The following is a 27,869-nucleotide window of genomic DNA, read 5'->3' as shown; positions in this document are numbered from 1 at the left end:
TATGCCAACATAGACATCCATGAATAGAAGGCTATAGGCTAATATTGTAATTTTGCTGTTTTTCTATTAAACAAAAAAGACTATTATTGTACTATCTCATTTAACTTGTATTGTAACAAATGCATATTGTATAATGATGTATAGGCTAGGCGATTATTAATAGCACAAATACACAATTTTTTTTTTCCGATTAAAAAAACTCAACTAAAAAAACATCCCTTAAGAGAATCTCCATCTAGTAAAGAAGGATTCTGCATCATTCGACTTGTCTTTATATTTATTTATTTATTTATGAACATTTATTAGAGGATCAACCCCATGAGATGAAACATCTCGTTTTCATGGGGGTCCTCAGGATCATGTCCAAACAACATAAAACAGCAGAACAATATGTTAAAGGTTTTTGTGCTATAGTTTAGCATAAAATTAATGCTTAAGCCTACAATAAGTACGGTGTATGTCCTTTATAGGCTGACGTAAACAAGGGCATAAGAAGACAAAGAATGTGCAAAGACTTGTGTTTCCTGATTAACACACTTGCATTACAATAAGTGAAATTAAGTGTTCTCTTCTAAAAACTATAAATAAAGGTCTAAATCATAAAATACAAATTAATTAGGAGAAACTGATGGCCACAATTCACAGATTGTGTAGCACACACACATTCAAGCTGACATACCATGCTGATTCAGGGTGAAAAAGACATTGCTGTCTGTGTGTGTGTGTGTGTGTGTGTGTGTGAGAAACTGCCCAATTAAATTGTAGAGAGTTAATAATGAGATGCATAGAAAGATAGTCAGACATCCGATAAAATGTAGGCCTACAATTAAAAAAAGGAATAATGTATTACCATTGAATTACCTTCGCAAACAGCAAGGGCATTAATAAAAAAAAACTCAGATATGTGCGTAAGATTAGGGCAAGTGCATGTTGGTATCTCACTTACACTGACTGACTGCATGAAGGGAAGCATTCTGTAGCTCTTTGGGTCACTTACTTTAATCCGAGAGAAGAGCACCCAGATCTCAATAAGTAGCAGGAAGCAGCACTTCAGATCCAAGCCTACTTGACGCCTCCACACATACATAGACGAAGATAGAGGGTTGGCGTTATCTGTGATAGTACATTCTGATCCACAGAATTCCCAGATGACATGGCATGAGTGGTGTATTTAGCTTTTTCCTCTACAATAAATAATAAATTGAGAAAGCTGCATGACACTGTCCTGTTCTGTTCAAGGGTATGCCAACTAGTTATGAGAGAAACTTTTCAAAGCTTCGAATCAATTGAACCAATTGCTTCGCAAAATTATGTATTGTTTCGAAGCGTATGCAACCAAAACTCATGGACAACACCTTTTACAAACCCATCGTAAATGTTTTATTGAAAGTAAAATCTATGAAATGAAATTAACTCATCTAATGATTAGTCCTGATTCGAAACAAAAAATTGTAAAGGTTTTGAGACTTCATAAACAGTTTTTGGAACTCGCCCATCACTGTCTCCTCCTCTTTTCATGTTAGGCTCTATAAATGCATGTGTCAGCAGGCAGCAGCATTGAGCCTCTGATTTCTTTGCACAGTAAGTAGCTAAGGTTGCTTATGATGAACTGTTTTGTTTAATTTTGCTTTATGGTTTAGCCTGTATTTATGATCTTGCGAGTATTCGTATGTATTTTTAAGTAAAGTGTGTTTTCCAATCGCGTTTATTAAGCGGTTTAGGCCTATAGGCTACTATTAATATGAAAAGATTTCAATCTGTTCTGTGTATGCGGCCAACTCTTTGAAAGGATTAGCTAGGCTACATAATGTTAAACAATTCTTTGAAATTTTTAAATTAAAACTTTTTTGCAATTGTGTAACCATTAGGCTAGCTACATATCATGTAGCCTAATAGGCATTTTCTCACTATAGGCCTGTGTCTGACAAAAGAACCATAAAATAGGCCTACACCAAAAACGCAACCTAAAATCACAAGTAATCAGTTTTATTTGTGCACTGCAACAATTGTTGCAACAACAGCTGGAGCGCAGGAAGTAGGTGGTTTGACAGGATTGTAAATGCAACGCAAATCTTTGTTCATTTACATTTATTAATTTTTGATAATTTATTTGTAATAAGCACTTTAAGTCGGCTATTAAAAAGTGATATATGTTAAATTATGTTTTTAAAAACATACTCGCAGAGTGTGACGCCATATTGTGTGCGTAGAAAGAATTTTTCCAGAGCGAACTCCAGTCCACAGTCAGTGTTGTGTAAGGTAGCAATAGGCAGGCTTTTTGTGTTCATTTCTATTTCCTGACGCATTGCAGGATCTTTTCTTGTAGGCGTAGCCACAGGTGTGCCAGGGTGTGCCGGTGTTATTATGGCAAGCCCTTTTAACATTTAAAAGCTAATTTCGACTATCCTGAATTAACATTGTAGATATCAACAATGTCTTTCTGACTAGTCGTAATTACATTTTGGATAGGTGGAATTGTCATTCAAGATATCTGTAACGTAATTGTGTCTAGTCGAAACGACAGATAGAGATATCTGTAATTCATATTTGACTAGGCAAAACTGAATTACAGATATCTGCATTGACCATAATTGAAAACGACATTCAATTCGTCACACATCTTAAATGACAATTGCAGATATCTGTAATTCAGTTTTGACTAGGCAGAATGAAAGTTAAAGATATCTCAAATGTCATTATGACTAGTGCAAATTATTGTGCATGACCTTGCTCTGTTTTAGATATCCATTTCCCCTCCCCGCCATAATCAAAGAAGAAGTGGGTTCATTTCCTTATTTCTATGAATGGAAGAAGAAAGAAGCAGTCGTGGCTTTGGCTGTAATCGAAAAAACACCAGAAAATGTTTTTTTATATAAAAAAAAAAAAAAAAGTTGCAATGCTATGTTTATGATCATGCTTAAAATGTTATTGTTGCCGTAAGATTTATGCGTGAAAGAGATTCACACTAATTCACTTTAATAAAGATGCTGACATGCATGCTATTCTTGCCATGGAAGTGCAATAACATTAACTTCCTTAGATGAGAAAAAAAGTTCTTAGTTCAGATTAGTTCTTATTTTTTATTTAATTTTTTCAGTTTGAAACAGTATCTAAGCATTAAAAAGACGATTAAAAACTCTGGTTGCTCCGACATGGTGCTAATCAGTGCAAATTACAAGTTAACAGTTAACAGGTGCTTTGTGATTTGATGATTTGAACAACATGCTCTGCTCCCGCCTAAAGTGTGACTGTGCGTTCACACCGGACGCGAATAGCGCATCAAATTCGCGCCTGCCGCGTCTATTTATACGCTTGACCACTTTGTGTGCATTCGCGCGTCAAGAGTGAAAAATGAATTTAGTGCTATTTGTGCATTCACGCATTTGACGCGAATTCGCGGCTGCCGCCCGAGTTGAAAAATCTGAACTTCTGCGTCAATTCGCGTCGCGTTAACCAATCAGGAGCCTGCTTGCATGCTGCTGTCACGTGGTGAAGTGACAGTTTATAATGTTATTTTATGTTTGGCCTCAATAAATTATTTTGTAATATGACTAAAATGCACAATAAAGCAAATAAAAACATAAAACTCGATTTCAAAATATGAGAGATACTCATTTTGTATTGAATCCTATTTATTCCATATCTATTCTATGAAACATTAATCTAATGTAAAGACAACAAACAAAATTTAGTGTATAAAAAAATCACAGGACAGGTTTCACTTTTGAAGGCTGCAGCTCCATTTATTATCAAAACAAAAATAAATCACAGATTAGGTGCGGGCGAGGGTGAACCTCGCGCCGGGCTGTACAGCGCGGGCTCGTCAGGCAGCGACCACTTGAGGCCGAGGCTTATGCGGCCTGCGCTGTCCTCGTCAGCGTCCTCACCTCCTGGAGCAAATTGTGAAACTCCTGAAACCCTCCGGAGGGTTTGGTGGACCCGAGTACAGCGACGATGTCCCCTACGCAGCTGTTTCTGCTCTCCAGAGCATATACGAGCGGTGATTCTCTCGATTAATGCTAATGCTAATGCTAATGCTCGATAAACATCTAAAAAAAGATGGCCGCCAACAGGTTTCGAAACTTTCGCCTCTGCGCGCGTAAATTTCGCTTCAAACCTTTGATTTTACGCGCGTCAATTTCGCTCTTGACGCGCGAATGCACACAAAGTGGTCAAGCGTATAAATAGACGCGGCAGGCGCGAATTTGACGCGCTATTCGCGTCCGGTGTGAACGCACAGTCACGGTGCGTGTCCACTACAGCGGCAAAAGTCCGCTCAATGCCGCTGGCAACACTATAACGCCTCCGCTTTGGGGTGTGTCTGTTGCGAGTGTGTTTAATCTAAGTTTTTTACAACACACACACAGTATAATCATTAGAGATTCACGCGGTTACATTTAGAAATAGACCTGCTTTGTTTCCAAATGCACCAAGCAAAGATATCCTTTCAATTTTATAAACTTTTATTAACCCAGCCAATATAATCACAATGAACACATCCAAAATAAAATCTTTAACATATATAACAACTGCAAAGCGTCTAATTTGTAAACAAAATGATTTACGCACTAAATCCAGCATAAACTCCAGCACAATTTGCATATTTTTAAACTCTCAAAACAGACGTCACATTTCGAACCTCACAGCAATTGGCTGCCGACCGCGTTTTTCGCTTGATATTTGCATAAAGTCGAGAACTGCCCAACCTTTTGACGCTCTCGGTTGCTCTCAACGCTTCTCCGGTCCGCTGTCACGGTGCGTGTCCACTGGCGCGGAGCGAGCGTTTTCAATTCATTCCTATGGAAGTTGAGCTTCACGCTCGCGCAGTGCATTTTGGGATTGACAGCGGACCGGAGAAAGTGTTGAGAGCGACCGAGAGCGTCAAAAGTTTGGGCAGTTCTCGACTTTATGCAAATATCAAGCGAAAAACGCGGTCGGCAGCCAATTGCTGTGAGGTTCGGGATGTGACCTCTGTCTTGAGATTTAAAAAATATTCAAATTCAAATTGTGACGGAGTATATGCTGCATTTAGTGCGTAAATCATTTTGTTTACAAATTAGACGCTTTGCAGTTGTTATATATGTTAAATATTTCATTTTGGATATGTTAATTGTAATTATATTGGCTGGTTTTATAAAAGTTTATACAATTGAAATATATCTTTGCTTGGTGCATTTGGAAACAAAGCTGGTCTATTTCTAAATGTAACCGCGTGAATCTCTAATGATTATGCTGTGTGTGTGTTGTAAAAAGCTTAGATTAAACACACTCGCAACAGACACACCCCAAAGCGGAGGCGTTATAGCGTTGCCAGCGGCACTGAGCGGAGTTTTGCCGCTGTAGTGGACACGCACGTCAATCCCAAAATGCAATGCGCGAGCGTGAAGCTCGACTTCCATAGGAATGAATTGAAAACGCTCGCTCCGCTCCGCTCGCACCGCGCCAGTGGACACGCACCGTCATTCGCGCCGCAGGAATTTTTTACGCGCGTAAAGCCTTGTTTATACTCGACGCAGCCGCAAGAGCGCGAGTCACCGCAGATCGCGCGCGCACCTTTCCAGACGGACGAGGCGTTTATACTTGACGCGCTCGCCGTTGTACTATTCTTTGAAACGACAGGGGGCGACTATTGGGTAATTGTCCTCTAAACCATCAGGAGTCAGCGGTGAGAAGAAGAAAGCTATACACACGTGACAGTTTATTTTAGTACACCACCACCAATACCACACTACAAAAAGAATTGTGTAAAACCCAGTAAACCCTGAGATTATTACTCGTGACAATAAAAACAAATATATGGAAATGAGAATGTGTAAACAATATAACTAAATTAACAATCTCTTACATATTTTCTAATTTCACTAAACATTTCATTAAGTTTTGTGAACATTTTTATTAAACATGGACCTTTATGTTCATTAAAAATACTTATTATGCTATTGTATGCTCATTTTTTAAATGTAAGGAACTCATTTAGATGTGCAAACTGGGTGCCCGTGTGGTGAGAAGTTCGAGCTCGGCCAGATTCGGCTCGAAGTCGTTCATCTTCGGATGCGGCGCCGCGCGCGTTGTTACAAAAAGTGCCGTGCACACCGCCAGGCGAAATTGGGTCTTGCGAACCCAACGCGCGAGACCGCCCACTCCGCAATGACGTCATTTTTGCCGCGCGCGCCTCGCGATCTTGCGGCTGCGTCGAGTATAAACAAGGCTTAACGCGTCTTTGCATTGACTTACGGTGCGTTTCCACTACAGCGGCAAAAGTCCGCTCAGTGCCGCTGGCAACGCTATAACGCCTCCGCTTTGGGGTGTGTCATTGCGAGTGTGTTTAATCGAAGTTTTTTTCAACACACGGACAGTCACCAGCAATGCACGCGATTACATTTAGAAATAGATAAGCCTTGTTTCCAAATGCACCAAGCAAAGATATCCTTTCAATTTTATAAACTTTTATAAATCCAGTCAATATAATCACAATGAACACATCAAAAATAAAATCTTTAACATATATAACAACTGCAAAGCGTCTAATTTGTAAACAAAATGATTTACGCACTAAATCCAGCATAAACTCCCGCACAATTTGCATATTTTTAAACTCAAAACAGACGTCACATTTCGAACCTCACAGCAATTGGCTGCCGACCGCGTTTTTCGCTTGATATTTGCATAAAGTCGAGAACTGCCCAACCTTTTGACGCTCTCGGTCGCTCTCAATGCTTTCTCCGGTCCGCTGTCAATCCCAAAATGCACTTGCGCGAGCGTGAAGCTCAACTTCCATAGGAATGAATTGAAAACGCTCGCTCAGCTCCGTTCGCTCTGCGCCAGTGTATGGCAAGCCAAAGTGTTCATAAACGCCTGGTCGGGCGTCTGATTGCACACTGACGGTGCGTTTCCACTACAGCGGCAAAAGTCCGCTCAGTGCCGCTGGTAACGCTATAACGCCTCCGCTTTGGGGTGTGTCATTGCGAGTGTGTTTAATCGAAGTTTTTTTCAACACACGGACAGTATAATCACCAGAAATGCACGCGATTACATTTACAAATAGACAAGCTTTGTTTCCAAATGCATCAAGCAAAGATCCTTTCAATTTTATAAACTTTTATAAACCCAGCCAATATAATCACAATGAACACATCCAAAATAAAATCTTTAACATATATATAACAACTGCAAAGCGTCTAATTTGTAAACAAAATGATTTACGCACTAAATCCAGCATAAACTCCAGCAAAATTTGCATAATTTTAAACTCTCAAAACAGATGTCACATCACGAACCTCACAGCAATTGGCTGCCGACCGCGTTTTTCGCTTGATATTTGCATAAAGTCAAAAACTGCCCAACCTTTTTGACGCTCTCGGTCGCTCTCAACGCTTTCTCCGGTCCGCTGGCAATCCCAAAATGCACTGCGCGAGCGTGAAGCTCAACTTCCATAGGAATGAATTGAAAACGCTCGCTTCGCTCCGCTCGCAACGCGCCAGTGGAAACGCACCGTGACACGTCAAAAGCGTGCGTTTCGACCGCCAAACACGCGTCCCTGACGCGCAATTTGCCATAAAAGCGCACGTTCTTAACGCGCGCTTTGTGGTCACGGAAAACGCGCGTCACAAACGCGCGGTTTTTGCATCAAAACGCGCGTCCTCGACGTGCGATCTGCCATTTAAAACGCACGTTTGCAACGTGCGCTTTGGGGTCACCGAAAACGCGCGTTTTTGACGCGCGTTTATAATAACAAAAATGGGCGTTGAAAACGTGTGTTTTAACTAGGACAAAACGCACGCTTTTGACGTGTAAACAGTTAACCCAAACAGGCAGTACAAACGTGTGTGAAGTTTCCAACCAGGCGAAAAGGACACGTGAAATACCAGTTAAAATAATTTTGAAGGGGTCAGTGTCATTGGCTGCTGAAGGCTTGGGTCTAACCATTTTTGTGGGCTTAGGGGGGTTTAGCTACTCTTCATAGACTAGGCTACCACCATTTATGCCATAGATCAGGTTATTCAGCCTATCTATTTTGTCCTTTTTTGTAGAACTTATAGAAATAATATATTTAAATTGCAGTTTTATCAAAATTTAGATAAAAATAAAATTGCCTTGTTTTTCTTCGCTCATGCCTTTGTCCCTATGTGGTTTAGGTCTCTTGTATTATCATTAATCCCAAGCAAAACAGCATGGAATTATCGATGGCAAATTTTACAGAGGGGATTATAATTGGTGAGTTATTATAATCCAATAGTTATCATTTAAGTAAAAAAAAAGAAAGAGAAAAAACACCGTTTTTTTATTTTCCAATTGTAATTTTGGTAACATTTTACAAAAAGGTTTCATACATTATTTAAGTACATTAGTTCACATGAATTAATAATGAACTGCACTTCTACATGTTAATTTCAAATTTCATTTCAACCTTTACTAATATTTATTAAAATCAAAAGTTGTTATTAACATTACTTAATGCACTGCGAACTAACAGGTTACTAAAAGGGTACACTTCTCAGATTAGTAAAGTAAAACAAAGTTGTTAAAGTAGTTTAAGTTTATGAACATTTTAAATGTATACAATACATAATGTTGTATATATATATATATATATATATATATATATATATATATATATATATATAAACCGTTCTGGGCCAGATTTTAGGTTGATGTCTCAATAAATGAGCTTTAGGAAAGATTGTATTGTGCGCAGTACCAAAATTTTCCACTAGATGACATCCAGACTCCACCTATGAGATCTTCGACTTCCATGTATGGTTTTTAGTGATCTGGGGTCTCATTTATAAAACTGTGCGTAGGAACCTTACTAAAAGTGTACGTGCGCCCGAAAGCCAAAAATGGCGTACGCAAAAAAATATTCAGATTTATAAAAGCGTGCGTACGCCAGAACCTGCGCAGAATTCACTTTATAAGTCCCAGTCAGCGGAAGATTGTGCGCACATGCGTCTCCTCCCCGAAATAACCATATATGGAGCTTACAACGCCTAGTTTTACTATGCAGATCCTCATCTGCATATCATTTGCATATGATTATTCATCCACGTGATAACGTTTAACGGTACAAGACACATTAGGCTACATTGATAAAAATCAAGTAGTTGTCTATCCTTGCCTTGTTTTTGAATACATAAATCAAATAGTGTAAAATACATTCCAGAGAAAGTTTTTCTCAATCTTTTCCACTGGCCGAATTGTATTTTTAATTGATTTATATTTTTAATGGAAACAGATAGGCCTTGGGCATTATTTGCACGAAACTATTTTCTCAGACAATCTGGTATTATCATGATAAGCAATTATCTCTGTGGTTAAAACATTAAAGCACGCCACAGGAAAAGTGTTCAAAAACACCGAATCCACAACAAATATTTCTATTGACTGAATTTGAATATAAAAATGTTGTAACTTCTCAGTAATGATTTCATGTTTAAGTGCTTAACTCCATTATTTTGAATGGCATATTTAATCTAAATGTTTATATCAGAAGTAAAACATAGTTTAAATCATTATTTGATTTATTTAAACTGTTATTTGCGTCAGTTTCACCAAACGGCCAACGCGCTCGGTGGCGCGGCCATTTAAGAAGGGATGGAAATTTGCTTCAAGTGACAGGCTTGGTGAGTGAAATTATATTTGTATTATCTTTCTGTATATGTTTAATTTCTTTAGATTTTCTGTCTAAAAGTGACCAAAAAGACACTTAACTCCAGCTCACCATCGGTGTCGCCAATTCCCTTTGTCTCCAGAATGTGCGTACGCACGGCTCAAAGTTTGCTTAAAGGTGCGCACATTCTCCCGTCAAGTTTGTTTTTTATAGATCACAACCTTTGCGTGGGAACTGGCGTACGTACGTTTCCAGCCCCGTTTTGTGCGTACGCACGCTTTATAAATGAGACCCCAGAACCTTATATTTCCATACTATTCCAAACATGTATGAAGTAGACATCCTATTCAGAAATAGTTAGGGCAGTAATGTTAATATTTGATTTGAATTCAATCTCTAAAACACATATAAAAATGTACGGAAAGAATCAAAGCCCGAGTTATAGTTTGCTTCCACATCACAAATGAAGAATCTATTGGTATTTATCTACTGCTGTCATTTCTTTTGATAATTACTTGTTTGGGGTGCTCCATTTTTAATTTAATTTAATTTTAATTCTGTAATGGTAATGTATGTACAGTATTTCAATGTACAGTATGTCATATTACACCTCTTTAGATGCTATCTTCAGTCTAAAAATGTATTTAATCAAGTAAGAATATTCAAATATACAGAAATACAATCCAGATATACATCAAAATAACTTGAAGCTTGCAAAAAGTAATGCAAGAATGATTTAATGTAATTTCAGAACCGTTCTGAGATAGTATTTTTCATGTCGTGTATGTTGACATTTAGTAGGCTACACTATGATTGCCCAAAGAATTCACATTTAACTTTTTAATGTTAACAAATGTATAGGTAATGCAGAGGAGTACTGTGTGCTTTGCAGCATGCTGCAGACGAACCCAACGAATTGAAATGGTATACAACTTACAATACACACACCCAAAAATCATTAGTTTAACTTTATGTGCCATGTTTTTAGGGCCCAAGCCCTGAAAGGGTCGAAGGCCCTATTGTTTTCGGATTGATTATTTTTAGGGCCCAAGCCCTGAAAGGGCGAAGGCCCTATTGTTTTCCTTAGGATTATTTTTTATTATTATTATTATTATTATTATTATTCTTACGACTATTCAGGCACTTTTGGGGCCCTTAACATGCTCAAAAACTCTTGAAACTTTGCACACGGGTCAGAACCCGCGGCCATCAGGGCCGGGCTGAAGCTGGTACCCGGGCGTGGCAGGGGGGCTTGACAGCGCCCCCTGGAACAGGGTCCGAAAACTTGGTCCATAAATCAAACATGCTTGCATGTAATCATCAGTTTGAAAGCGTCACAAATGAGACAAATGAGCTAATTTTCTGTAAAAAAACAAGACATAATAACAGAGCCAGTGTTACTTAATGGTCAAGTAGTTGAAACAGTGGGAATATGTAAGTACTTAGGTACGGTTCTTGATAATCACCTGAGTTTTATAGAAAATACAGATTTTATTTACAAGAAATGCACACAACGTCTAAGTCTGCTCAGAAAATTGAACTGTTTGGCTGTCAGTACTAAGATTATTGAGCTTGTGTATATCACACACATTGAAAGTGTTTTAACTTTTCATCTTTCTGCTTGGTTTGGCCATTTAAACTGTAAGCTTAAGAAAAAGCTTAACAGGATAGTGTTAATGGCTAGTAAGATAGTAGGAAAACCACAAAAACAATTGACTCAAATATACATTGACAGAATGAGTAAAAAAGCAAGAAAGATCACAATAGATACTCACCCCCTCTCTAGTGAGTTTGAACTTTTGAAGTCCGGGAGGCGCTTCAGAGTGCCTCTTGCTAAAAGTACTTTTAAAAAATCCTTTATTCTGAATGCCATTAGTATCCTTAATCAAATTAAGTGACAACAACAAAGGAGTTAACTTTATGTATTTAAGTATATTTATCTTCATCATGATTTTTTATATTGTATCTTTTATTTTTTAGAAATATTCTCTCTTGTACGAGTTGTTGTTTTCATGTCTCCTGTATTTGTCTTTTCAGTCTGGTGAGCCAAAGAAAAATTTCCACTTCGGTGGACAATAAAGATTTATTCTATTCTATTCTATTCTATTCTATTCTATTCTATTCTATCATATGAAACTCGGTACACATACAGATCTCATCGGGCCGAACAACTTACGCACTCTATGTTATTAGCTCCGCCCAACAGGAAGTCGGCTATTTAGGGTTGTTTGGAAAACACATACAGTGGAATGTGAAAGACTCCTCCTAGGGAATTTATCCGATTGCCACCAAACTCGGTGTGAATGAAGTCAAGACATTGAGGATTAATTATTGACAGCAGATTTTTGATATCTTGAACGGGTTGGCCGTGGCGAGGAAACGAATTTATGGCGAATAATGGGACACAGGAAGTGTGTTATAACTTCTGCACACATTAACTTATCTTGATGAAACTTCACCTTCACCAAAGGCACCAGGGTGGCTGTGCTCCCGGCTTGGGCCCACAATCGCTGCCTGCAGCTATATTTAAGATATATATAAAAAATATACACAAAATATACACAAAATATACACAATCTATACACAAAAATATATACACAAAAATATAGCTGCAAGCTACCCTAATCCATTTGTAGAAAATAAAATGGATAAAAAATATAATTGATTGATCCCAGGATGTAAATTAGTTCTGTTACCATTGCTCACATTTAAGAAAAGAAATAAAAAGCATATGTTAAATCTAAAAAATTAGGATGACTTGTGCATGTTTGAAATAACAGGGTGAATAAATGTAGACAGAATGTTTTGAATTTTGAGTGAACTATCGGATGTTTCTGTAATTTGGTCCCTGTAAAGCATCTTGGTGGCACCCTGCTCGCAATAGTGATACATTTTATAGTCATTTTATATATATATATATATATATATATATATATATATATATATATATATATAAAAGGTTATGGTGCTTAACAAATTTTCATTACAACTGCATCGATCAAGAACCACATCTGTACACTTTTCCCCAATCAAATGTTAACTTTTAAAGTTTGAAAACTTGAGGTATAGATATACAGCTAGAATGGTATTAATGTGCAAAAGAAGGCAATCTTATCTTGGTAAAAAAAAATGTTTTCATAAAATTGCAATCTAGATATTTTCTTTGGCCTACACAAGAAAAAGAAAATGGAAAAAATATAGGGACAAATTAAGTTCTTATATATGTCCTGCCCTGAGCACAAGCTCTCATTCTAATCCTGTAAGTCTTAAATACTTCTATAAAGTATAAAATACCCTATTTAAACACTAAGTCTTAAAAAAAATTTAATGGATAATATCACCTCTGTACTTAATTACTGTTTGTCTGTGTTGAGCGCACAATATTTGAACAAAAAGGTTTCAATAAGCACCACCTGCTTGTGATACCTTCAAATGTAAGCACAACAAAAGTCCACATTGTTCTCTAAAGACAGATATTGATTAACCTGCATTAATTGCTTACCTCCACCGTAACTGATTTTCCCACACAAATGTTAATGATTTAATGTTAGAGCTAGAATGACCACTAATGTGTTTATTTACAAAAAGGCATGAGCGAAGAAAAACAAGGGAATTTTATTTTTATCTAAATTTTTATAAAACTGCAATTTAAATATATTATTTCTATAAGTTCTACAAAAAAGGACAAAATAGATAGGCTGAATAACCTGATCTATGGCATGTTAAATGGTGGTAGCCTAGTCTATGAACAGTAGCTAAACCCCCCTAAGCCCACAGAAATGGTTAGACCCAAGCCTTCAGCAGCCAATGACACTGACCCGTTCAAACTGATTTTAACTGGTATTTCACGCGTCCTTTTCGCCTGGTTGGAAACTTCACACACGTTTGTACTGCCTGTTTGGGTTAACTGTTTACACGTCAAAAGCGTGCGTTTTGTCCTAGTCAAAACACATGTTTTCAACGCCCATTTTTGTTATTATAAACGCGCGTCAAAAACGCGCGTTTTCGGTGACCCCAAAGCGCACGTTGCAAACGTGCGTTTTAAATGGCAGATCACACGTCGAGGACGCGCGTTTTGATGCAAAAACCGCGCGTTTGTGACGCGCGTTTTCCGTGACCACAAAGCGCGCGTTAAGAACGTGCGCTTTTATGGCAAATCGCGCGTCAGGGACGCGCGTTTGGTGGTCGAAACGCACGCTTTTGACGTGTCAGTGTGCAATCAGACGCCCGACCAGGCGTTTGTGAACACTTTGGCTTGCCATACCAGTGGACACGCACCGTTAACATTGAAATCACTCGCGCCTGACGCGCTATTCGCGTCCGGTGTGAACGCACCATGATGCATACAGGGCCGAATTAACAATTTCCTGTGCCCTGGGCAACCAGACTCAAGAAAATTTGGATTTCTCTGATCTACATATTTGCAATTTAGGACTTTGAAGGCCAAAAAATTATAAGAAATAGGCTATCTTTAAAACCTTGTCATTAGATTATTTGTCAATACCTGCTCTCTCCTCATCTTCATATTTCTTTTTCTCTCAGTCTTCTTATCCTGGCCTATTTCTTCCCCAAAGAACTTAGTCTTTTCATTTTCGTCTGTGTCAGTGACAAAAGTAACAGCTCAGTTAATTTACTCAAGGCTACCAGGAAAGCTGTAGCCTATAAGTCAGTATTGCCATTAGGAACCTTCTGCAAGCTTTGGAATTTGAAAACGTCTGTTTTTTAATGTTAAAAGTAATTTTAAATAATACAAATTATAGACTATATGTTTACCGCAGTTGGTGGATTTGGCAGACATTCCCTTAAGCATTGTGGGCTGTGGAAACGCGTTGCACATGAATGTCATTAAAAATAATAATATTTAACCTTTTTTTTTATTTTTTTTTTATTTTTTAACGAAGATAGGCTTTAAGAGTTCATCAAATGGAGACCAGGGACAGTTGTAACACTTTTTGCCATTTTTAGCAATACATCAAAAAACATTTATACTGGAATAACCAATTTGTTATATTATAAACTTCAATCTGTCAACTGCTGAAACAATGTATTTAAGTGGTTTTATGAAATATAGTACAGGTTGCAAAATTTATTTTAACAGCCTACAGTCTCTCCACTGTTACTTGTAACATGTCTAAAATATACATAATTAATCAATCATATACTCAAAATGGAAAATATTATTTATCAGTCATGTTATTGTGACTATTTGTTCTTTCTTTCTTCAAGGTTATAACTATTAATTCCACAATGGATAGCCCTGGTATGTAATCTCTTCTATTCAAAACTTCATTGATGTGTCACAGCTTTACATGTTGTTATTCAGTAAGTATTTGTTTTAAATTCTCTAATAGATCCCAAAAGAAGATGTGTTAGACATGCTGAATTATCTCTTTCAAATAACATTGCCTCTGCAAACTCACCACTGACAACAGGTACAGGTAAGTCAATAATAATTCAAAAAGATGTGAAATATAGAACAAACCATTTTTTTATCAAATTTATCATGCAGTTTATTTTAAATATCATCCCTAATTAGCTATTGCATTGGACACAGATATGGACATCATGGTGAAAACAAAGCAGATAATGGAAAATGTAAAAATTAAAATTCAAGCCATAAAGAACAAAGACCATCCCATGACTGAATTAAAATCCTACATAGTGTAAGTGCTTATTAAGACACAGTCTTATGATATGATTATCTATATAACTTGATTATTTTGAGAAGCATGAATCCTCATATCCTCTGTTTTATCTGTACAATACACAGAGATGCAATTTCAGAAATGGATGAAGACAAAAAAAAGGCAACCATAGGGATTTTTGGAAAATCAGGAAATGGAAAGAGCTCCTTATTAAATGCAGTCCTGGGAAAAGAGGATCTACTGCCACTTGGAAGTTCAGGTGCCTGTACAGCGGTTATTACGCAGGTGGAAGCCAATCTGGATGACTCCAACTACAAAGCAGAGATTGAACTCTTATTCTCTAAAGAGGTTTTAGTATTCAGTATTATCTAGTACTTCAGTATTATAATCTAACCATGATTTTATTTTAAGAATTAAACATTCAAAATGATTGGAATTAAGAACATAATGTTTTATTTAATTTTATTGGATGCTTTGTGTTTGCAGGAGTGGGAGAAAGAGCTCCAAGATCTTTTCAGAGTTTTGTCAGATAAAAGTGAGGACAGGGACGATGAAATGTTTCGAGCTGCTAAAGAAAAGATTACTGCACTGTATGGAGATGATGCAGACAAGAAAACATTAGAAACACTTAAAAGTGATGAGAAATTTGCTGAAATCAGCGACTTTTTGTCCAACCCTCACAAAATCTCAAATAGTGAAGTAAGTTTTAATGTTTTAGGCTGAATATTTTTAATACCTCACCTCACATTTGAATATTTTGAAATATTTACTTGTTAATGCGAAATAACTGTAAACATGACATTTAGAATTTTCATTTAATTAAAGCATATTTAACTCAACATTACTTATTCTTTTAACAGAGTTCTGAATTTGCCAATGAAGTTGCTTGTTACATAGAATGTAGTGTGACAAGTCCTGGCGGCTGGTACTGGCCACTTGTGAAGCGTGTAACAATCAAGGTTCCTAATTGTCGTGAACTTTTGGAGCACATTGCCCTTACTGATCTTCCTGGGACTGGGGACATCAATACAAATAGAAATGACATTTGGAAATCTGTAAATAATACACTCTTATTCAACAATTGCATATCCTAATAGTACAATATGTGTGCTTCTTGAAATGTATAGAAACACATAATTTATTATGCTACTTGCAAGTATAAGAGCTATCCTTGTGTAGTGAAATTTTATATTTCTAATCCCATAGGAACTAAGTAAGTGCTTTTCTGTGTGGATTGTAAGTGCTATAAATCGAGCAAGCACTGATAAAGACCCCTGGGGGATTTTAAAGCACTGCATTAAGGACCTGGGACCAGGAGGAGAATGCGAAAGCATCAACTTCATCTGTACAAAGACTGATGATATCAATCCACCAGCCTATATGAGGTTAGAACTATAAATTATTAAACAAAAACAAAACAACAACACATGGTCATACATCCTGTTATTTAATGATAAGTTATTTCAATTTTATGCATCAATTATCTTCATTTAATGTATCTATTTATTTTTTAGATCCTCACGGCTGACTAAAGAACAAATTTCAGGAAGCAAGGTTTGGTCAATTTAAAATAAACTATACTTTTTAGCTAAACTTGTTTAGTTCACAATTTTTTGTTGTTGTTGATGTTCTTGTTTTTTGTCAGTTATTACCATGAATAAACAGCTATATAGGCATGATACCAAGATGTCATGTAACATGTTGTGGCAAAGCCTCTGCATACCATTATGATTCTTGTACACTTTAAATAAATATTTGTTATTATTAGGGGCCAAGCACCGAATGTGCGTAGGCACCTATTGTATCTGTTCCCATTCTTATTATTATTCTTCATTTTTCCGACTGGGAGTCTATGGCAGCCCATAGAACCGATTGCGGGAAAGTTGTTTTGGTTTGACATTCTGATAGAGGACAGTCCCAACATTAAATACACCAATTTTGGTGTTTCTAAGTCATTCCCTCTAGCGCCACCACCTGTCCAAAGTTTCACTTTTATTTTGCTAATAACTTTTGAACCGTAAGGCCAATCAACAAAATTCTTTTTTCCCTCTGATTCCTGAGCTCATTCCGATTCGATTGCACCCTATGACGTCATTTTCCGTCATATAAATATGGCCACCATTTTGAATTTTCCGAAAAAGCTACTTTTTCGAACTCTTCGTAGACGGTTTGTCCGATTTGCACGAAAATTGAACCAGATCATCTTCAGGTAGTGCTGACAAAAAGTTATGGAATTCAAATTGATTTGTCAAACCGTTTTCAATAAACGCACGAATAAATTTTAGCAAAAACTAGCAAAAACAGTTGTAAGGCTGTATCTCCGCAACAGTTTATCGTATTCAGACCAAACTTGGTACATGTACTCACAAGCATGACCTGAGGCTACATGCTGTGTTTCGGCACAGCGCCACCTACTGGTCTGAAGATATGACAAATGGATATTTTTGCTTATAACTTCTGAACAGTTTGTCCAAAAATCATAAAATTGGTCTCGTTAGATTCAGGGCAACATGCCGATTTGACTGATATCCAATTTGACCATATCGGCCATTTTGACTGTCGGCCATTTTGAATTTTGTCCTAAAATGCTGTATTTTAAGAATGCAAGAACGAATTGTTACGAAACTTGGGTCATCAGCACAATGTCCTGAAGGAGCGTGAGAAGTTTCGAAACAGCGCCACCTAGTGGTGAATTTTTTTTCTCAAATGCTTATAACTTTGGGTGTGGTCAACTTATTTTCACGCGACTCATCTCATTAGACTCCTGAATCGTTGCCGAGTCCAACGATACCAAACATGCTAGGTTTCGCCTTACAGTTTGTGTAGCGTTGTGATTTAGCGCTTAAAAAACATTAGGCTATATCTTCGAAACCGTTTGTCCGATCGAGACGAAACCACCGTCAGAAGTTTGGAAACATAGGACGATAGATAAATGCCAATGCTCAAATGCAAAAATATTGATGTTTAGGGGTAGTAATATTCAATCAAAGTCATGTGTCAGTCATTTTTTACGTGTTTTTTCATATAAATATCTGTAACTCCGAAGCGAATTGAGATATTTTCACCAAAATTGACGCACATATGTATGGGCTCACTCTGAGGACACATAAAAAAATTGGTGGGACTGAGCCTCTTGGTGTCGCTATAATAGAACAAAACATGAAATTCCCATTGACTTCAATAGTTTTTTTAAATAAAATGCTATACTAAAGAAATGCATTGGTGCAATTTAATGAAACTCACAACGTGCCATCAACACCATCCCCTGAAACTACCCAACATATTTCGATAACAAAATGTCTAAAAATGCTAATAACTTTTGAATACATCTGCCTATTGAAATGCCACTGGTCTTAATAGATTCCTTGGGTCAAGCCGAGAACATGGATACCAAGTTTTCCTTATTTGGCCGAACTTCCTGTCCACCATCTTAATTTTCATTCAAAACCTACTTTTTCGACCTCCTCCTAAACCGTTTGTCCGATTTTCACCAAAATTGAATCGTATCATCTCCAGACCATGCCGACTAAAAGTTATGGATTTCGTGTCGATTGACAAAACCGTTTTCATATAGCGCAGCAGCAAATTTGAGGCATGATGCTAAAAGAACTATTCAGGCTTTATCTTTGCAATGCCTTGACATATTGACACCAAACTTTGTATGTGTCATTGTCTCTTCACTCTGACCACATCACATCAGTTTTGTAACTGCGCCACCTATTGGTCAAAAGTGATAATCCATTAAATCATATTTTTATTTACTGTTTCTATGATTTTTCAGGCATTTTGCCTAAAATCCTCTTTAATGTCTTTAATTGCTCATTGTCGCAGTTTGTCTGACACTTTAAGCAGTCTTGGCATGTCTTGTCATCTGATTGTGCTTGGCCCCGGTAATTGCTGCTTGCAGCTATATTTATTATTATTATTATTATTTCTCAGGATCCAACAGCAGAGTGCATACTTCACAGAAACGACTCCACTAAGAAAATAATAAAAACAAAGTTGGAAAGTTTGAATCCTGGAACCAAAGTAATACCTTTGATACTGTTATTTGTTGTAATTTATGTTTATTGTGATCCTCACAATTTTCATTATTATTATTACTATTATTTTAAAGAAACTGATGGAGAAATTCAGCACTGATGTTTTTACTGTAAGCTCCAAGGCATTTTTCACACCAAATACAAATTTGGATCATACTGAAACAGGTAATGTATAACCAAAGGAAAGTGAGAAGTGTGGTTGCTTTGCCATTAATGTATTTCAACCCTATTCCTGGAACCCCCCCAACACTGCACATTTTGCATGGGTGCTTCTCAAATGGAAGGTTGCATTTCTTAGCTGCCACATCTTCAAGCACAATCAAAGGCCATTTAAATATGAAGGATCCTTGGAAAGCAGCCTTTGTATTATGTCCTTCATTGAGAGTATTTTGAAGAATGCATCAATATATCCTCCACGTCCTCCAGTCACCCTCAATTATTTGCACACATACCAATTTACAAACGTGCGTGTCCAATTTAATTATGTAAAGCAATACACAAAATGACTTAGGAGATGTTTTCTTTTGTTTTATTGTAAATTAATAACATAATGGTTAACTGTCCATGTAAACCACTGAGAGACATTTACTATTATGCATTAATAGAAAGTCAGATTTTTTTATAAAGCATTTTTCCATAATTTTTTAAAGTCATTTATAATAATATGTTGTGCTATTTTGGTGGCAGAAACCCTTATGGCATAGCTGTGCAGAATTACCTGACTGTCTCATAATATCGTTAAATGCTGAAAAGCACTCTAGTCAAGAAGGACTGGCCTAGGAAGGATGCAACCTTCCATTTAAGAAGCACTGGGTGCTTCTCAATTCTTATTTGTGCATCCTCGTTTCCTTTCCTCGCTTCCTTTCCTCACGTTTCAGCTCCTCCCCCTGTAGGATGCGAGGAAAGGCTGCAAGGAAAAGACGCGAGGACGGAGGAGTCGAATGAAAGCTTTTTTTATACATTGGAATACTTGATCACTAGACCATCACTTCACCGCGTCATCAGCAGTGCTCAGAGGATCTGCCCTTACGTTGTTGAAATTTGTTTATTTAAGAAATTCATAATAAATATTAATAAAGCAAGATACCCTGTTGAAATATGTGAGATGTGTGGTTTATATAAACTGCAAAGGTAAAGTATAAATCAAAATTATTGTGACCAATGTAAAGGGGGAGGAGAATTTATACGTGTGTCACGTTTTAGTCGATAAAACCCTTCCGCATAGGATACACCTTGCTCATGACTCCTCAGGAAGCCTCCTCACTCCTCGATCCTCGCCTCCTCACGGTGCAATTAGAGAATTGAGATGTCCTTCAAGATGGCTGAGCTCGATCGGTTTCCGGGTCATAGGATGGAGGACGGAGGAGAGAGGAGACGAGGAGGGATATTGAGAAGCACCCAGTGTATGTATCCCTGATTAAACACACCTGAATCAGGTCACCAGTTTATTAGTAGAGACTCCAAGACCTGAAAAAGTGTGTCTTCTGAAAAGGAAACATTCAAAATGTGCAGAGTTCAAGATACTTTGAGTTTTCAATATTCTTTATTCTTTGAAAATAAAATACATTTTGGAAATTGTCTATAGAAATACCAAGGCTGCAGGAAGTTCTGAAGAGTATTAACAAGAGCAAAAACCGAGAACTGACCAGAAATTATGTCAATGCTGCAAAGGGAGTGCTGCACTTGATCCAGTTTTTCTCACCGAAAACAAACCAAGAAACGGTACGACTAAGAATTGCTTATATACTTAAAATGCACATGTTCACAGAAAGTAGTCAGCAAGTATTGTCTCATTTTTTATGGATGTATTTTAAGGTTGACACAAAAGTCCTTGAAGATCTGAAGAACAATCTAACAGAGGCACTAAAAGAGATTGATTGTCTGTTTGACAAATTTCATGAGAGTCTGGACAAGTGTCTTTCAGAGGGAGTAGAAAAGTCAGTGAGATTATCTGTTGCTACTGCACAGACAGAACTGATAAAACCTGTAAGCATGATTAAGTTTTTGTCAAAATATTGCATTTATATTTTAATCACATTTGACATTCCTTTTCAATTTCTATCTTTGACGTCATTGCTGCAGTTACTGTTTTTGTGTTTTAACTCAGGATGCAAGAGATAACAATGGATTTCATCAAACGCTCAAAGCTTTATGCAAGAATAGAGGATGCTATAAGTCAAAAAAATGGGGCATCCTAGATCTCAATGAGTGTTTGGCCACACACATGCAGGAAAGCCTGAATGAGGAATTTAATGATATTTTTCCTCCGTAAGTCTTGCTGAAGCTATCTGAGAGTGTGCTTAATATTATTTCCTTTGTACTATATTTCTTATAGATATATATATATTGGAAACATTTTTAATGTTTTTGAAAGAAGTTTCTTTTGCTCATCAAGCCTGGATTTATTTGATCAAAAACACAGAAAAAAAATGAATACTGTGATATATTATTACAATTTAAAATAATTGGTTTTCAATTTATTATACTTTAAATTATCATTTATTTCTGTGATGCAAAGCTGAATTTTCAGGATCATTACTCCAGTCTATCACATGATGCTTTAGAAATCATTCTAATATAGTGATTCATTATCAAAGTTGGAAACAGTTCTGCTGCTTAATATTTTTTTCATAACCTGTGATACTTTTTTAGGATACTTTGATGAATAAAAAGTAAAAAAAAAAAAAAGAAGCAAATTTTTTAAAAATAGAAATCCTTTGTAACAACAATATACACTACTGGTCAGTAATTTTTTTTCTTTCTTTTTTGAAATAAATCAATACTTTTATTCAGCAAGGATGTGTTAAATTGATAAAAAGTGATAGTAAAGAAGATTTATATTATTAGAAAATATTTATTTATTTTGAATAAATGCAGTTCTTTTTAACCTTTTATTCATCAAATATATTAGGCAGCAGAACTGTTTCCAACACTCATAATAAATCTGAATATTAGAATGATTTCTAAAGGATCATGTGATAGACTGGATGTCACATGTGACACTGAAGACTGGAATACTGAAAATTCAGCTTTGCATCACAGGAATAAATTATTTTTTAAAGTATATTCAAATAGAAAACTATTATTTTAAGTTGTAATAATATTTCACAATATTACTGTTTTTTTCAGTATTTTTGATCAAATAAATGCAGCCTTGATAAACTATATATATATATATATATATATAAAATATTATTATTATTATTATTATATTTGTCTAATTCTGGGAATGATCCATGGAAGATGAACATTTACCATTATTTACTCTCTACTTTTTTCTGTTGGTCCAGTGTCAATGCCAAAACAGAGAAATCATTACAAGCACACCTTGATGGAGTCAGTATCATCCAAAGGGACAATACGTCCTGCAGATCTACTGTGTTACATCACATTCAGAACTTCATCATAACACGGGTACGTACCTTCAGTTATTCTGCAAATCGCTTTCAGATTTAATGAATTTAAAACAATCGAAATTGTTGTCTACACATATATATATATATATATATAAGGTGTAAGAATTGGCAAATTAAACAATTTTAAACACAAATATGAGATAATAGTGCAAAAAATACAAAAAGCTGTTTTAATAGAAAAGTTGTAAACCATGTAAAGAGATATTAATGGAAAAGTTACCTCTCAATTGAGCATAACGCATTATATTAACATATCTCCAGCTGTCACAAATTATTTAATGTTCTTTTTTTTATTCTGACCCTCTAAAAAAGGAGAACAAACTGAAAGCCTCACTAAGTAGAAAGGTGGTGGATAAGAAGAAGGAAATGTATTCATCAATCGCAACAATGATTCAGAAAAAAATGTCTGCTGGCTATGAAAGTAAGTCAGCATTTCATTCCAGTCAGAAGGCAATATATGTTGTATGAAATGGAGACCATTATTATTATTATTGTCATTATTATTATTATTGTAATCAACACAAACTGAATGATTATTTCAAAAAAGAAAGAAAATGCTTCAATCTGGGCTTACTGGAAAAAAATATTCACGCTGCAATAGAGTTGTGTAAAGATTTGTTTCATATTTAATAATCTAATTTAATAAAAACATGAATTGTCTTGGCACTGAGAGACATTGTAACTATTCACATATTATTTGCAACAGTATACTGTAAAAAATAGATCAGTTGCTGCATTACATTTTTAAGTATAATCAAATTGGCTGTATATAATTTCAACTTAAATTATATTAAACCGACTTAATCAAGTTTAAATTAACGTTAAATTATTTTGATGAGCTTAAATAATGGAAAAACATGTTACCATGCTTATTAATCATGTCACAACCTGCATACCAAAGAGATTTTTTTATTGTAGCGTTTGCATGTCTCCATGTTAAAGATGAATACTACAGTTTTTCTCAATTGCCAAAACCACTAAACCCTATTCTCTGAACCAAATGCTCAGTTGCCTGAACCCGCTGATAGAATCAAACACTCTTTTGGCAAAACCATAAGCACTTTTCACCTGTTTAGACACAACTTGCCAACACATTTTCATTGTGATGCACCCGTGCTGCATAATGGTGAGCACAGGTGACAAAAGTCAAACACAATTAAAGCACAGGTGTCACCTCTTGAACACAACAACTCAAAATTGATCACACTTGTGGCTAATGATGTGAGGGAACATATACAGTAACTTTATGCTACTGTACACAAGTGGCAAACGCATAAGATTTCTGTTTGTTTTTACAAGTGCAACGTGTAAATGCACAAGATTTCTGTTTTGTCTTTTTGTACAAGTGCTAAATGCACAGGTTTTTTTGTTTTGCAACATGCATTTAGCCTACAGTGAACAACAAACATTTATTTCTCCAGCTTCATGTCCTGAGCATTGTGTTTTCTATTTTCCTACGTAGTGTTTAGTGACTGTTCAGTAGTGTTTATAATTTTGATTAACTCGGGGCACGATTTGACAACATAGTTCAGATTTGAGCACAGATTGAACTGTTTTGAGGTGAAAGTTTGGTTTTGCAAGAATAGTCTGAGGTTTTGTGAATCTAGCTTGAAAATTGGGTTTTGTGTTCACAGTTTAGAGAAAAGGAGAGCAGCTTTCAAGAAATGTGTCTTAGCAATCGAGAAAAACTGTAATACTTATTTCAGAAGCCACAAGAGTAAAAGGAAAAGGAGCCTTGGAGAAAATGCAGAACATTCTGACACGCACAATTGAATCTTTAAAAGATGAAATGTTCAACGATGCCAAAACCGAGTTCCTTGACTTATTCAAGACTTTAAAGGTATTCATTATGCAATTATGTTGCTGCAGATGCTTTCTGAACCAACCAACATTATGCACAAATTACATCAATTACAATTAAAACATCTAAAATATTGAGCACTTTTTGCTCAATTTCCAGTATGAAAACAAAAACATAAAAATATAAAATAAGTAATAAGTTTCTTGCCATATCTTACCCCAAACTTCTCATGTTTCTTTGTAAAGCTATATATAAAGGATGCCTTTGACAATGAGCTGAAAAGATCAATGGAACCCTTTCATTACAAAACTGGCAAAACCACTCTGTTAGGTAAGTAAGCTTTTTTATGAAATCACATTACAAAATATTCAATCAATGATTTAGTAATGTACCAAGCTCATTTTGAATTACATAGGCTATCACACTGAAGCTAAGCAGGATCAAGCCTGGTTACATAAATAAGAGACCTCCTTCACTAAAGCATTGTCTGGTCTGCACATTTTTTATGTCTAACATACTCAGTTCAGTTCATGGAGCTTTCTGTTAATGAGCTGATGATCTGAATCAGGTGGTTTAAATATGGGAGACATACAAAATGTGACCATGCAGGGATGGGTGATCAGGACAATAAGGAACACTGAATATCTCTGTATCACATGTGTCATATTGGTAAATCCTCTGCAACAAACTTCAAAAAAATTGTGACAGAGGCATGTTTACTTCTGTCACATCACCTTTCCTTTAAATATATATATTTTTAAATAGTTTGGGAATTGGCAGCTAATGTCAAAAACAGCAATATCAAATTGATGGGAAGAGAGAATGTCATCCTATTTTACCACAGAAACAAGAGTTTAAACAATCCTATGTGATGTGAAGTCTTGACTAATTAATCTCAACTACCACTCCCTAAACCAGGCGTTCTCAACCCTGGTCCTCGAGGGCCACTTTCCTGCAGAGTTTAGCTCCAACCTTGATCAAACTCACCTGTCTGTAGTTATCTCATAATCCTGAAGAGCTTAATTAGTTGGTTCAGGTGTGTTTGATTAGGGTTGGAGCTAAACTCTGCAGGAAAGTGGCCCTCCAGGACCAGGGTTGAGAACGCCTGCCCTAAACTGTAACATGTGTCTTTAGATGTCTCAAGAGAGATCGAACAGCTGGAGAGATTTGCAGAGCAACTGTCAAAAACTGAGGTCACTGAGCAACAAGGAGCAGAATTAACAGAAGAACATATGTAACACATTTCAGTAAATGTTTTCATTAGTTTTACATTAGATCTTATTGCTTTACTTATATTAATGTGTTGGTATTAGTTTTTTAAATGGTTTACTTTTATCATAATTGTATTTTAGGGTGAAAACTGCACAATACACAAACCATGTATTGAGTTATTGATTTTTTTATTGTGACAGTTTACAGCAAGAAATGGAAATGCCATTTAAAAGCTTGGTGTAGCTGTCCAATTTTCTAGAAAATGTATGGGTGATTTGTTTAGATGGGAATGAAACAAGGGTCTTTTTGTTTTTTTGCAATAGTACAAAACAGATCTGTTTTTTATAGGCCTATTGTTAGTGTAAAGAATTTAGTTTTATTCTTATCTCATGTACATCTTTGAAATTTCTTCATCTTATTTAGCATGAAAGTAAATTAATTTCATTTTTAATACTAAATCTGTTTGCATTTGTGATGAACAACTGTAAGCCATTTCACCTTCCACTGACCTGAGCATGAGAAGAAATGCTGAAACGGCATTCAAAGACAGAGCTCGCCTCATTCTCAGCACTCAATTAAAACAAAAAGAGCTGTGGTGACCAGGTAACAACAGAAAAAGAAACATCCTCTGGAGTTATTTCATTTGAATAAATAAATGTGGCCTTTTTTTTTTTTTTTTGTATTTGTAAAATTGCAAATGTGTTGTTAAATATATAAACAAGGGATGCAAAGAGTGCTGTGTTAAGTAAAATTTACTGATGCTTTTTAGGTTAGGAATGTTCAGTCAGTGTAATCTTTAAGTGCTTTGGACTATAATCTTCTTGTATTAAATCATTAAAAAACATCTAATTGAAATTTCTATTTTGATTTAATTATCAATAAATAATAAAAACATATACTGTTTATTTATAATGATTGCTTACAAATATAAATGTGAAATGTCTTTAATGTTGTTCTCAGAAAGCACAAAATGTACTTAAATATAATATTGATATTTGATCCATCCACCCATAACATTCAAGCAAAAGCTTTGCCATTAATGATATATAAATATCATTGGTCCTCATAACTGTCACTGATCTCTTTAAACATTCATTGTCAAATGGTTAAACTGTTAAAGGGATACTCCACTTTAAAATGAAAATTCTGTCATCATGTACTCACCCTCATGTTGTTTCAAACCTGTATGAATTTCTTTCTTCTGCTGAACAGAAAGGAAGATATTTAGAAGAATATCAGTAACAAGACAGTTTCTGGTCTCATTGACTTCCATAGTAGAAAAAAATATATACTATGGAAGTCAATGAGACCGTCTCGGTTACGGATGTAACCCTCGTTCCCTGAGTGGGAACGGAGACGTTACGTCGGATGACGACGATTGGGGTTTCGCTTAGAAAGCCTATCACCTTCGAGTATATAAAACGAGCCAATGGCAATGAAATGCCATGGGTCTGCAGAATTTGCATAGCGTATCTCCGCCCACCGCAGGGGGTATAAAGGAAGTACGCTGGCATAATGCAGATATGTCTTCGCTGAGGAGCCGAGACTGAACTCAGGCGTTTTTCAGCGGTACAGCGGAAGTGGCAGGAAGACGTAACGTCTCCGTTCCCACTCAGGGAACGAGGGTTACATCCGTAACCGAGACGTTCCCTTTCGTGGTCACTCCGAGTTACGTCGGATGACGACGATTGGGGTTCCAGTCTAATCACGCCACCTCGGCTGTCTTCCAGTGCCCTGCGTAAGTCTGAGCTCCCTGTTGTGAGACTAGCACGAACGAAGGAGTCCTACTTAACACAGGGATACCAAGGTACACTGGGAAGCATATCTCCAGAGAGAAATATGCAATTATGCCCAGCCATTGATGGGGGGGACTTAGAATACACATATGACCCAGAGGGATGCATATGGAATATCACTGGGGTGTCCAGCCGCAGGTGGAATTTTTAAACCCCAGGGGTGGCAAGGTGGCTTGCCAAGGGAAAGACACACGCTCACAAGGAGACTTACAGTGGAATACACATGTGGGGGTCGCCCAGAAGGGGAACCATGCACATGGAGGCACCTAGTCAAGCGCAAAAGCTGCGTTATGGCAGATTGGCATAACTCAGGCGTTGACGTCACCAGTGCTGGAGGAAACTCAGAGCT

The 27,869-nt window shown here is 36.5% G+C and overlaps 1 protein-coding gene across 2 annotated transcripts; it reads left to right on the top strand.

The window, feature by feature from the left end:
* The first annotated feature begins 1,546 nt into the window (after positions 1–1,546).
* On the top strand, positions 1,547–26,627 carry LOC307163826 (nuclear GTPase SLIP-GC-like). 2 transcript variants are annotated; one of them, XM_079880059.1, is made up of 19 exons: positions 1,547–1,581; positions 14,834–14,867; positions 14,959–15,045; positions 15,144–15,270; positions 15,378–15,600; positions 15,739–15,951; positions 16,113–16,307; positions 16,459–16,637; positions 16,767–16,806; positions 19,192–19,281; positions 19,370–19,460; positions 20,881–21,017; positions 21,111–21,281; positions 21,403–21,563; positions 22,586–22,709; positions 23,024–23,132; positions 24,418–24,551; positions 24,758–24,842; positions 25,647–26,627. In XM_079880059.1, exons 2-19 carry the CDS (start codon positions 14,855–14,857, stop codon positions 25,748–25,750), a joined length of 2,283 nt encoding a protein of 760 aa, XP_079736185.1. In that variant the 5' UTR covers positions 1,547–1,581; positions 14,834–14,854; the 3' UTR covers positions 25,751–26,627. The 2 variants fall into 2 exon arrangements, with proteins under 2 accessions (XP_079736185.1, XP_079736186.1); XM_079880060.1 differs by having other exon boundaries at positions 1,560–1,581; positions 15,162–15,270.
* The last annotated feature ends 1,242 nt before the right edge of the window (positions 26,628–27,869 follow it).

This window comes from Squalius cephalus (genome assembly GCF_949319135.1).
Source record: "Squalius cephalus genome assembly, chromosome: 8".
NCBI lineage: Eukaryota > Metazoa > Chordata > Actinopteri > Cypriniformes > Leuciscidae > Squalius > Squalius cephalus.
Note: the sequence above shows the minus strand (reverse complement) of the source record. Positions and strands in the feature narration are given on the sequence as shown.